This window comes from Schistocerca americana, chromosome 7 (genome assembly GCF_021461395.2).
Source record: "Schistocerca americana isolate TAMUIC-IGC-003095 chromosome 7, iqSchAmer2.1, whole genome shotgun sequence".
Classification (NCBI taxonomy): Eukaryota; Metazoa; Arthropoda; class Insecta; order Orthoptera; family Acrididae; genus Schistocerca; species Schistocerca americana.
In genome coordinates this window covers 599,272,678-599,286,058 of record NC_060125.1, presented here as the reverse complement: position 1 = coordinate 599,286,058, position 13,381 = coordinate 599,272,678, and the positions used below count along the sequence as shown (strand labels likewise).

Here is a 13,381-nt window from a genome sequence, read left to right as displayed (position 1 = left end):
TGCGACGAAGTACAATGGTACTCGTTGAGAAGTGAATGCAGGTTAGCAATTGGAAGGGCCCCCCAGTGAAGGAGCTGGTGGACCAACATACGCCAGGCGCTCTCGACTGGTAAGTGTTATGGCTGGCAGGTAAGAACGCTCCACTCGCGGCAAGACGTGGAGTGGCGGAGAGGGCGGCTCGGCTATTGTAGCCACCCCAGCCGCGGTCCCCGGCGCCGCTCGGCTAGATGGCCCTCCAGGGAGGCAGAGGCAGCTAACAAGTAACAAGCCCGCAGCAACAGGTCCCGGTGTCACGCCTGACCGCCGGTCACCGCTGAGCTGTCATCGTCAGCTGGCGGCGCCACCACACTGGCGCCAGTCAGCTGTCCTACTTATGAAGGACAATGCTCCAAGCCACAGGGCAGTTGTCTGGCTGGCGTGAACGTCCATCAAACTACATTGAAAGGCCAAAGATACTGGTATACCTGCCTACTACGGTGTATGGTCCCCACGAGCACGCAGAAGTGCCGCAACGACACGTGGCATGGACTCGACTGATGTCTGAAGTTGACTGGAGGAAACTGACACCATGAATTCGTAAGTGCACGAGGGCGTGCGGATATCTTTTGAAGACCACGTTCCAAATGGTTCAAATGGCTCTGAGCACTATGGGACTCAACTGCTGAGGTCATTAGTCCCCTAGAACTTAGAACTAGTTAAACCTAACGAACCTAAGGACATCACAAACATCCATGCCCGAGGCAGGATTCGAACCTGCGACCGTAGCGGTCTTGCGGTTCCAGACTGCAGCGCCTTTAACCGCACGGCCACTTCGGCCGGCCCACGTTCCAAGACATCCCAGATATACTCAATAATGTTAATGTCTGGGAGTTTGGTGGCCAGCGGAAGTGTGTTGCTGGAGCCATTCTGTACCAATTCGTGCTGGAATTACCCAAGTCCATCGGAATGCACAATGAACATGAATGGATGCAGCTGATCACACAGGATGCTTACGTACACCTGTCAGAGTCGTATCTAGACGTATCAGGAGGCCCATATCACTTCAACTGCATACTACCCACACCACTGCAGAGCTTCCACCAACTTCGACAGTCCCCTGCCGAAATGCTTGGTCCATGGATCCATGAAGTTGTCTCCATATCCGTACAGGTCCATCTGCTCGATACAATTGTTAGATCGGTTACTTCTTCTCCAATGGCAGGTTATGAAGATTTAAGTGAGTTTGAACGTGGTCGACGCACGAGCGAAGGGACACAGCATCTCAGAGGTAGCGATGAGGTGGGGATTTTCCCATACGACCATTTCACGAGTGTACCGTGAATATCAGGAACCAAGTAAAACAAAAAATCTGCGACATCGTGCGGCCGGAAAAAGATCCTGCAAGAACGGGACCATCAACGACTGAAGAGAACCTTTCAATGTGACAGGAGTGCAACCGTTCCGCAAATTGCTGCAGATTTCAGTGCTGGGCCATCAACAAGTTTCAACGTGCGAACCATTCAAGAAAACATAATTGATATGGGCTTTCGGAGCCGAAGGCCCATTTGTGTACCCTTGGTGACTGCACGACACAAAGTTTTACGCCTTGTCTCGGCCCGCCAACACCGACACTGGACTGTTGACCACTGAAAACATGTTGCCTGGTCGGACGAGTCCCACTACAAATAGTATGGAGCGGACGGAGATGTACGAGTATGGAGACAACCTCATGAATCCATGGACCGTGCATGTCAGCAGGGGTCTGTTAAGGCTGGCGGAGGCTGTAGAACGGTGTGCGGCATGTGCAGTTGGAGTGCTATGTGACCTCTGATACGTCTAGATACGACTCTGACAGATGACACGTACGGAAGCATCCTGTCTGATCACCTGCACCGATTCATATCCACTGCGCATTCCGATGGACTTGGGCCATTCCAGCAGGGCAATGCGACACCTCAGAAGTCCAGAACTGCTACAGAGTGGCTCCAGGAAGGTTCTTCTGTGTTTAAACACTTCCGCTGGCCACCAAACGCCCCTGAGATGAACATTACTGAACATATCTGGGATGCCTTGCAATGTGCTGTTCAGAAGAGATATTCTCTCCTTTGTACTCTTACGGATTTAACGACAGCCTTGCAGGATTCAAGGTGTCGGTTCCCTCCAGCATTACTTCAGACATTAGTCGAGCCCCTGCCACGTGGGGTTGCGACACTTCTGCGTGCTTGTGGGGTCCCCTACACGATAACAGGCAGGTGCACCAGCTTCTCTGGCTCTTCAGTGTATATTGTGTAAATTATGATGTCAAAGTCCTAACACTTTACTGCTATCATAGTTTTGTTTTCTGACATAGGCTTTTCAAACGCTGTATTTGTCTGAATTGCAATTAGTTGTTAATTGTGCTAAAGTCACCTACTACCTGTAAGCACTCATTCAAACAAATTATTACTATATTGAGACATTATATACAGAGGCAGGACAAAAATGTCGATATACGAAACGCACAACACATTACCATGCTAATAAGGTGCAGGAACCCGTTGGTATTAAAAAGAGCTTTCAGTGGTCTGATATTGGATAAATAAAGGTGCATGACGGATTTAAAGCGAGTCTTATACTACTCTTGGCAACGGACCTGTCGCAGTGGATACACCGGTTCCCGTCAGATCATCGAAGTTAAGCGCTGTCGGGCGTGGCCGGCACTTGGATGGGTGACCATCCGGGCCGCCGTGCGCTGTTGCCATTTTTCGGGTGCACTCAGCCTCGTGATGCCAATTGAGGAGCTACTCAACCGTATAGTAGCGGCTCCGTTCAAAGAAAACCATCATAACGAACGGGAGGGCGGTGTGCTGATCACACGCCCCTCCTATCCGCATCCTCCGTTGAGGATGACACGGCGGTCGGATGGTTCCGATGGGCCTCTTGTGGCCTGAAGACGGAGTGCTTAGACCAATCTTTCTGCAAAATAGTGGCAAGTTCAGGTAACGATGATGGAGGTAGACAGCGATGACGCACACTTCTCTGCAAAGCAGACCACAAAGGCTCAGTAGCGTTGAGATCTGGTGTCTGTAATGGCCAGAGAAGATGCGGCAGTTCATACTCGTGCTCACAAAAGCACTCCTGGACGGTTCGAGCTGAGTGAACAGTGGTCCTGCCGTCTCTGAACAGAACACCGCCATTAGGGAGCACACATTGCACCATTGGGTGGACACAGAGAAAATAATCACGTAATCCTTAGCAGCAATGCGGTCTGGCAGGAGGCCATGGAATAACTTGATACGGCTTCCAAATCAGCACCGAACCCCAGTCGTGTTTCACTTTTGTGTCGTAGAAGTTGGAAACAGCGTGCAGCTGGACTCATCCCACCAAACGGCTTTCTTCCATTGCTCCGTAGTCCAGGTTTTATGGCTTCGGCCGCACGCTTTCCTATTGTGCGCATTTGTATCATTAACGAGTCGTCTTGGAATTCCAGCTCACGCATCAATTCCATGTTTATGGCTCTCTCATTGCGTTGTTTCGGTGCTGACAGGATTCGTGAATATGATATCCAGTTCGGCAGTGACTTTTGGAGCGGTCGTCCTTTCAGTTTTCGTCGCAGTCCTAATCAATGACCGTCCCTCACTATAGCACAACACTTACTTCCGTCCGCGTTTTGACTTAACAGATGATGTTTTTCCGCTTTCCGTCTACGCGATATGAAACGGTGCCTCTTGTAACTCAAACACTTCGGCTAAGCACCGTCTGAAAGTCCAAGTTGGAATTCACGTAGCTCCGACATAACGCGCTCACAAATACACAGAACGCTTTTCTGGCCACGGTTGGCATATGCAATTTAAGAAGGACATTGCTCAGCTGCCGCTCGTGGTCAAACGCAACAGCGCAACTTGCACGCTTGGCTAGCATCTGCATTTATGTTGAAACATGCGTTTCCCGTGGTGTATCGATATTTTCGGCCAGGCCTACATATTTTATTGTTATTTTACACTACTGGCCATTAAAATTGCTTCACCGAGAAGATGACGTGCTGCAGACGCGAAATTTAACAGACAGAAAGAAGATGCTGTGATATGAAAATGATTAGCTTTTCAGAGCATTCACGCAAGGTTGGCGCCGGTGGCGACACCTACAACGTGCTGATATGAGGAAAGTTTCCAACCGATTTCTCATACACAAACAGCAGTTGAGTGGCGTTGCCTGGTGAAACGTTGTCATGCCTCGCGAAAGGAATAGAAATGCTACCATCACGTTTCCGACTTTGATAAAGGTCGGATTGTAGCCTATCCCGATTGCAGTTTATCGTATCGAGACATTGCTGCTCGCGTTGGTCGAGATCGAATGACTGCTAGCAGAATATGGAATCGGTGGCTTCAGGAGGGTAACACGGAACGCCGTGCTGGATCCCAACGGCCTCATACCACAAGCAGTGGAGATGACAGGCATCTTATCCGCATGGCTGTAACGGATCGTGCAGCCACGTCTCGATCCCTGAGTCAACAGATGGGGACGTTTGAAAGACAACAACCATCTACACGAACAGTTTAACGACGTTTGCAGCAGCATGGACTATCAGCTCGGAGACCGTGGCTGCGGTTACCCTTGACGCTGCATCACAGACAGGAGCGCCTGCGATGGTGTACTCAGCGACGAACCTGGGTGCACGAATGGCAAATCGTTATTTTCTCTGACGAATCCGGGTTTTTACAGCATCATGATGGTCGCATCCGAGTTTGGCGACATCGCGGTGAACGCACATTGGAAGCGTGTATTCGTCATCACCATACTTGCGTATCACCCGGCGTGATGGTATGGGGTGCCATTGGTTACACGTCTCTGTCACCTCTTATTCGCATTGACGTCACTTTGAACAGTGGACGTTGCATTTCAGATGTGTTACGACCCGTGGCTCTACCCTCCATTCGATCCCTGCGAAACCCTACATTTCAGCAGGATAATGCACGACCTCATGTTGCAGGTGCTGTACGGGCCTGTCTGGATACAGAAAATGTGCGACTGCTGTCCTGGCCAGCACATTCTCCAGATCTCTCACCAATTGAGAACGTCTGGTCAATGGTGGCCGAGCAAGTGGCTCGTCACAATACGGCAGTCACTACTCTTGATGAACTGTGGTATCGTGTTGAAGCTGCATGGGCAGCTGTACCTGTACACGCCATCCAAGTTCTGTTTGACTCAACGCCCAGGTGTATCAAGGCCGTTATTACGGCCAGCAGTGATTGTTCTGGGTACTGATTTCTCAGGATCTATGCACCCAAATTGGGCGAAAATGTAATCACATGTCAGTTCTAGTATAATATATTTGTCCAATGAATACCCGTTTATCATCTGCATTTCTCTTCTTGGTGTAGCAATTGTAATGGCGGGTAGTGTAATTCAAACGTTATGAATTTGGGGTACAGTAAAAGTGGGGTTGCCGGCAAGGTGTGTTTGGGGAAGGGGAGGGTGAAGAAGTGACAAACTGGGACCACCCTCCCCCCCCCCCCCCCTCAGAACTGAACCCAGAATCTCACGGCACGGGATGAATAAATGAAGATGCAGACGTGGGTGTCGTTACGCCACTGAGGACTAATGACAAAAGAGGTTGCTGCGCTAACAGCAAAGTGAGAATGATGTTCGGGTCTGGGGACTGGAGTGGGGAGCCGTGTTGTCGGGTGGAGGCGATATGTTTACAGCGCGGTAGACTGGGAGGCAGGGGACAAAGCTCGAGACGTATCGGCGAGATGAGAGGCGACAGCTGCCGAGCCAGCAGCGACCAGGCACAAAGCCATTGTGGGAGCCGCCTTTGTGCGCACCGCTTGCTACAAAGTGCGGACACCGCCAGCGCCGGCTGCGCTTCAGAACGCCGGACACTGCCGGCCCGCACAGCGCAGACCAGGAGGGAAGCGTGCCGCTTTGGCCCGTCTGGGAAGCTGCAAATGCTTCGGCCGCGGCTCAATTTCGTTTTCGCTGCTTTTACACGGGACCGAACTTGCGGAAGACGAAAGTCGAACAAGTCGTCTGTGGGCCGGACATGTCATCGTAGAAACATTGTGGAGGCCCTCAGGGTTCAGACCTTGAACCGTTGCTTTTCTCGCCGCATGTCAATGGCGCTTCAATTGTGCTTCATTCGTGCAACTGCCACTTCTATGCTGATGGTACCCACTTGTGGCTAAGCGCCAGAGCTAAGAACATTGCTACTGCTGCATCAGGCACGGAAGACGGCGTTTGTTTTGAGTTACTATTGGGGCAACAACTCAATCTGTAACTAAACCCTAACGAGTTACACGGATCCTCACGCGAAAGCTGGTCAGCGGAGTTCTTAATGGTATCCAATTACCATATTAAAAAAAAGTGAAAGATCTGAGCAGAATCTTGGATGAACATCTAAATTGCGAAGAACTTATTGTTGCAACAGGTAGCAAATCTATCTCTTGCCTGCTTGTAAACCAAAAACGTACAAAATTATTCCACGTCAAATTAAAATTAGTCCTTCTTTAGTCATGCCAAACCTTTACTAATTCAGTACGCCAAAAATAGCGGATCCAGCTGTCTGAATGCTTGAGTGAGTAATGCTCAGTTAGGCTGGATGTGATTAGAGAGGCAAAACGATTTTCACACTCCCCTTTTTCTTCTATTTCATCGTGTCCTTGGCCACTTGTCCTCAATGCCTCTCCTCACTTTTAATAATTTAATACACTGCTCGTGGTCTCGCGGTAGCACCGAGCGAGGTGGCGCAGTGGTTAGCACACTGGACTCGCATTCGGGAGGACGATGGTTCAATCCCGTCTCCAGCCATCCTGATTTAGGTTTTCCGTGATTTCCCTAAATCGTTTCAGGCAAATGCCGGAATGGTTCCTTTGAAAGGGCACGGCCGATTTCCTTCCCCATCCTTCCGTAACCCGAGCTTGCGCTCCGTCTCTAATGACCTCGTTGTCGACGGGACGTTAAACACTAACATCCTCCTCCTCCTTCGTCTCGCGGTAGCGTTCTCGCTTCCCCAGCACAGGGTCCCAGGTTCGATTCCCGCCGGGGTCAGGGATTTTAAACAGCCTCGAGATGACTGGGTGTTATTGTATCGTCTTCCTCATCATCATTCATCCCCATTACGGTCGCAGGAAGGCAATGGCAAACCACCTCCACTACGACCTTGCCAAGTACGGCGGTGCGGGTCTCCCTCCCGCATCGTCCCCTACGCACTGTTACGGAGTATGGGACTTCAGCAGCAGCAATACACTTACCATTCCGTAACTGCAAATCCAGACTGGATACGTCCAGCATCTTGGCTGTGCCTTTGTGTAACACTAAATCTTTCTCCACCCCCTGTTCCATTTCAGCCACGCTACTGTGGAACAAACTAGTCTCTAAACTCCGGCTTGTGCAAAGCCACTAGGCATTCAAGAGGAGACCGAAGCATTACCTATTATCTTCAGCGTAGATTCCCTCTCGGCACGCCGGCTGGGGTGGACGAATGGTTCTAGGCGCTACAATTTGGAACCGCGAGACCGCAGGTTCGAATCCTGCCTCGGGCATGGATGTGTGTGCTGTCCTTGGGTTAGATAGGTTTAAGTAGTTCTAAGATCGAGGGGACTGATGACCTCAGAAGTTAAGTCCCGTAGTGCTCAGAGCCATTTGAACCTCTCGGCATATCGCAGCGCAGCTGTTTTCCTTCTGTCCAACAGCTAACAGTATCTCCGTCACATTATGAACTATTCGTACTTTTCTAGTTCCTTTCCACTGTTTTCTTCCTTGCGTTTCATGTGCTAATCTTACCCTATTGTTCCTCGTACTTTTCTGATCACTCAGCTTCTTCTCCACATTGATTCCTTCTTTACTGCCACCACACATCTCTGTTAAGGTTCATTACTCGCATTTGACAACAACGCAACGAGACAATTTTAATAAGACTGACACTTATTAAATTCCAAATGTTTACTAACAAACATTGTTATTATTATTACTGGTATTATTCCTCATGCACGACGCAAACGGTAATTTTGATTCACAAATAATGTCAGGTTAGATGTAAGAAAGGGTAAGATGAACTAAAGGAGTTTTGCTATCGCGTTTATATGTTAGGACAGAACTGGTTTTCTCGACATTGTTGTTTTACACGACTAGTGTCCGTTTCGTCAGCGCGGTGAAGTGCGGTTACCGGTATCTTCGTATTTTCTTAACAGAGACAGTACAGTTGCGTTATAGATACCAATCAATTCATTGTGGAGAGGGAGAGGACACTACTGCAGAAGAGATGTTTAAAAATGTGTGCAAAGTGATCATTGCTGCTAACTTAATGTACTCCAACCCTTTGGACACTTGGAGTGACACTAAAACTTCGGAATGAGTCAATAAAGGTTTTTGCTTTGTGCACGGAATTAGAGAATATTTTGACATTAGCCATAGTCCTGTTCAAGGGCCTTTGCCACTGAAATAAAGAATGGTTATAATAATTTACGAATTAGGCAGCTACGTGTTACCAAACTTTTTGATTTTGCTGATTTAGCAAATACGTCAACATTTACTTATACTTTTCCATTCGTATAACAGAATGGTTTCTTCTTTTTCTTGACTCCGGTCGAAGTCACTTCCACATTCAACTACCATGGGAAATCACTTCCAAATCAAGCTACGTTGTAAAAAGCAAGTAATAATCCGACAACCCACTCAAGACTCAAATGTGGTAGAGTATTTATGTGGAGCGAAAATCGATTGTGGTGGTTGAAATACGGCAGCCAGACACTGATCTATAGACTCCGTATTGGATTATCTACTTGACCAGCCAAAAGTTACTGAAAAACCGATTTACGTAAAGCTGGATTTGGAAACCTCTGTAATCGTAGTATTGCTGGGAAAACGTTTTTATGGAACAATAGCTACAAATAGTAAGTCGTGTACTTCGGACTTAACCAACGTAAACCAAAGCGCAATGTTATGTAGACCCCTCAATTTCGATGGGGACTTTTCGTTTCCTGAGGACAAATCACTACTGGTGTGCCATAGGGTTCAATACTGTGTCCAATTATACTCTAGTCGCACAGTGACTGTAAACGCGATCCAGAACACATGGCAGTAATAGTAACAGTTGACTAAAAAGTGTAATTAGCCTATCGAAAATACAATGAGAAACAATAATTGTGTCACACAGTTTGTTAATGCAATCAGCTCAGGACGATGTTGTATGGAGTCACTCAACTTTTCAGCATACTTCAGAGATGGTTGCACAACAGTTCGAACAGCTCACGGAATGTGGGAGATGCTTGAATATACTGTTTCTTACCAGATGAGTCTAGTTAAATAATATAATACGAGAGTTATATGTATAATTACATATGAAGATTAGTAATTTATCCATCCTCACAAATTGTAGATGTATATTTCGAAATAATCAGCAAAAAGTTGCATAAAGGAAATTTAATGTCTTAACCGGTATCGGATGCTTAGTGCTCTTCTTCAGAAGGTTATACCTATCACATTATTTGCGAGCGTCAGCAATAAGATGCATACAGCAAAAGTAAAGCGATAGGTAGAACCTTCTGAAGAAGGGCACTGAGTGCCCGAAACCGGTTAAGACATTAAATTTCTTTCACGCAAATGGTTGCCGTTTGTTTCGATACGTATGCAAATGATAGGCGCCTACGAAAGTAACTTAAAAACCCATCAAAATGTAACAAAGTATTCATGCATATTGATGTTTTTATTTATGTATTTACAAAAAATGTTCAAATGTGTGTGAAATCTTACGGGACTTAACTTCTAAGGTCATCACTCCCTCAGCTTACACACTACTTAACCTAAATTATCCTAAGGACAGACACACACACCCATGCCCGAGGGAGGACTCGAACCTCCGCCGGGACCAGACGCACAGTCCATGACTGCAGCGCCCTTAGACCGCTCGGCTAATCCCGCGCGGCTATGTATTTACAGACAATAATACGACTAGCATACCGACAAGGGAGGAAAAGTGCGTAGTATAGAACTACGGTAGGAAATATACTAACGTCCGTTTTTGTAAACAAACTGTGTGATTTGCTAACCAGATAGAGGCGGTAACAGTCGCTGTGTGATGAGGCTGCACCAACTCGTTTCTAAGTGTGCACAGCCCACGGTGTGAACCAGGTCTGTCGCGGTTAACGGTGAGAAACACGTCGCGTGTGAGGCTGGCTTTAGTGAGCGACGTCCTCGGCGACTGTCTTCGGCTCGGCTGTGCGACTCTCAGAATAGTGGTGGTCGCTTCACAACGAAATCTGAGAACGCGCTGCGCCTCGCTCACGTAAAGAGGGGCCCTCCGAGTAAGACTGGGGTTCTCCGGCGCTCCGAGCCGTTCCACTACAGCTACAGTGGGGACGCTGCGGAGGCGGGGTGGCGGCGCGAAGTGTCACTAACGCGGCCGGAAGCGCGCGTCGCACGCCGTGGGCAGGAGAGGGCGGCGAGGGAGGAGGAGGGGGGGGGGGGGGCACGCGTGGCGTCGCGACGCCCCGGCGCCGGGCCGCGCCATTTGTGAGTCAAATGAGGGCGGAGGGCGGCCCTCCCCCGCCGGAAGGGCGCGCGTCGACGCCGGATGCGCCGCGTCTGGCCGCCGTCTGCCAACCTGCGCGGCCCTCGCAGCCTCCGTGGAGCTGGAAGCAGCCGTGGTACGACCCGTTGTGTGGTGGCCGTTCGCTGCTCACATCACCCTCACACGGGGCGTGTTTCATAGCGTGAAGAACGCCAAACGTTGTTTCCAGCGTGGTCGGTTCATGTTCGAAAACTAGACTACTGGCCATTACAATTCCTACACCAAGAAGAAATGCACATGATAAACGGGTATTCACTGGACAAATATATTATACTAGAACTGACATGTGATTACATTTTCACGCAATTTGGGTGGATAGATCCTGAGAAATCAGTACACACAAGAGTCGAACTCAAGCACGTCCACGTTGGATTTCGCTTACACGCATTGTATGAGGACGGCTGCACAGTGCGTGCTGCGCCCTAGGAGGCCGCAATCTCGATATATTGCGCCCTCAGGCTGGTTCACACTAGGCCAGTAATTTAGCTAAGGTCCGAGTGACTTCGCAGCTCTGCTAAACTTCGATTTGTCGTTCACGCACGGTTTGCTTGGTGGTCCAGTGTCCACTGTTACGGAGTGTCCCTCGATGGACGAGTGTTATTTAATGTCCGGCAGCAGCACGGAAAACAAGCACGCCGGACAAAGAATTAGTCACCCCGGGAAGACAGTGCACTAATACCGTGTAACGCCGGCTCTATCTTTGATAATGCCCTCATTTCGGCGACGAAGAGAGACTCCAAATTTCCTGAGGTGTTTCATTATCAGCTGTCGGCTTTCGTTCATAATTATCTTTCACAGGTCTACCATCTTACAGAACGCAGTTTGCTACGTTCCCCTCCCTGTTGCAAGAGCTCACGACATTTTGCATGGAATTAGGAAAGGTTGATTTAGCTGGCCAGTCGATGCGTGGTAGGGTGGCAGAGTGTTCGTCAAACCAGGAAAGTAAGAGCACAACCCTGTGCGAATGGCTGTTATCTTGGGCGTCGCGTCATCATACTATCATGAGAAGCAACAACCGCTTATCAACTAGGAAGTTGAAATAAAAATCCTGATTCATGTTCACGGTAACCCGAATGAGTGGACCCTGATCACGCTACGAAAACACACTAAGAACATCATAGAACTATCTCTGACCTGAATTACTATCTCCACAGACCGCGGGTTAAACGACTAATTAGACGGTCGGTGCACTAGACACCTAGCGTTATTTGGAAAGATGCTATCTTGCAACTCATCTGATCACACTACACGCCTGCAGTTAGTTTCTGCGTTGCGTGGCCCACTGAAGACGTTAAGTTTTATGTATCGCTGTTCACAATGGCCATTTACGAGGTACGTACTTCAGATGTCTTTAACACACACTTCCCTTCAAAATGTTTGCTCGGAAATTGATTAAGATGGACCCAAATCCACCGACAGCAGCTATTCCTGTCTGATTTGAAACCGATAGTTACTGACAGTCGATGACAGTCGTTTCGCGTCTGTCGGCTGGAATCTTTTTACAACCACCGTATTACGCCGTGTTACATGGATTCGAGTGGCACGCCATTCCTTGTGGACGCGGAAGAGAGTTTTTGCTGGTACACCAACAAATCCGCGGGTTGGTTGCGGCCTCCTCCAAAACAGTACCTACTTTCTGCCATTCTGTCGCGATTCCTAGCCGGCCGCGGTGGTCTTGCGGTTCTAGGCGCTGCAGTCCGGAACCGTGGGACTGCTACGGTCGCAGGTTCGAATCCTGCCTCGGGCATGGATGTGTGTGATGTCCTTAGGTTAGTTAGGTTTAAGTAGTTCTAAGTTCTAGGGGACTGATGACCTAAGATGTCAAGTCCCATAGTGCTCAGAGCCATTTTTTTTTTGACGCGATTCCCTGTTGACCCTTCTTACTGCATCTATTCCATACAACCTACTGGCACTCACACACCAGTTCTCTGCTATAATTAAGTCGGCGTTGAATGGTCACATGACCTCCTACAGTACTACAGATTGAGATTTCGTCTTATATTTTACACAGCTAGGTCAAAGTACGAGTTGTTAAAGTATCAGGATAGACCAGCCTGAAAAGGAGAAGTGGATTGTATTGTTTTGTACTCATAGCGATTATCTGCTGAAGATAATTTCGTTTGTCACTAATTACGGACAGGGTTACTAGTGAATTATAGCAATGGTGAGGGTCAGCTATGAAGTAGACATCCTCCCACCTTCCTGGTGGAGGGAAGGACACTCTTCATTGGGCATACCAAGTGGTGAAAGTAGATAACTGTATAACATAGCCGTTACAATTATGTAATTAATAGTAACACTACACCAGCTCTATACTTTGTTAAACAGTAGAAATTTTATTAGTATTACGACGATATAAAGGAGCTAGAGGAATGGTCACACTAAATACTAGCAGTTAAAAATGTTTTTGTGGATGCTCACCCAGCATCGTTTGAGGATTATGCTCTCAAACACAATCTCAGTGAATTTACATTTGGATTCTGCGTAAAAGAGATGTAATGCTTGGCAGAATCTGTGAAGGGAAATGGGTGGCAATCCTCATTACCTTAACACTCAGTCGTTTTCCAAATCAAAGAAGCTATTAAAACTGTTTGCAGTAGTAGACTATGGATCCAAAGACCTTGGGTTCGATGTCCGTCCAGTCCTAGGATTTTTATCTGTCACTTTTCATTTCTTCCAACTCTGGTGAGTTGTACCGTGGTTCTGAATCCACGTTAAACTGTAGGTCCCCTTAAAATGTCTGGGTAAGTCAGTTCAGAGGTCAGAGGAAGGTAGCGGCGTACCGTCTCCAGCAGGGCCACGCCTGGCGAAGCACTACGGTGTACAGATCGCCTTTCAGGTTGATGACAGTTTTAC

General features: G+C 48.2%; 1 protein-coding gene across 1 annotated transcript in view; it reads right to left on the bottom strand.

Moving 5' to 3' along the window:
- LOC124623137 (paired box protein Pax-6-like) overlaps window positions 1–10,664 on the bottom strand; it is a 129,852-nt gene extending 119,188 nt beyond the window's left edge. The window contains 1 exon segment of the mRNA XM_047148928.1: window positions 10,559–10,664. Coding sequence (XP_047004884.1) covers window positions 10,559–10,664 — 106 coding nt within the window.
- Window positions 10,665–13,381: the final 2,717 nt, after the last annotated feature.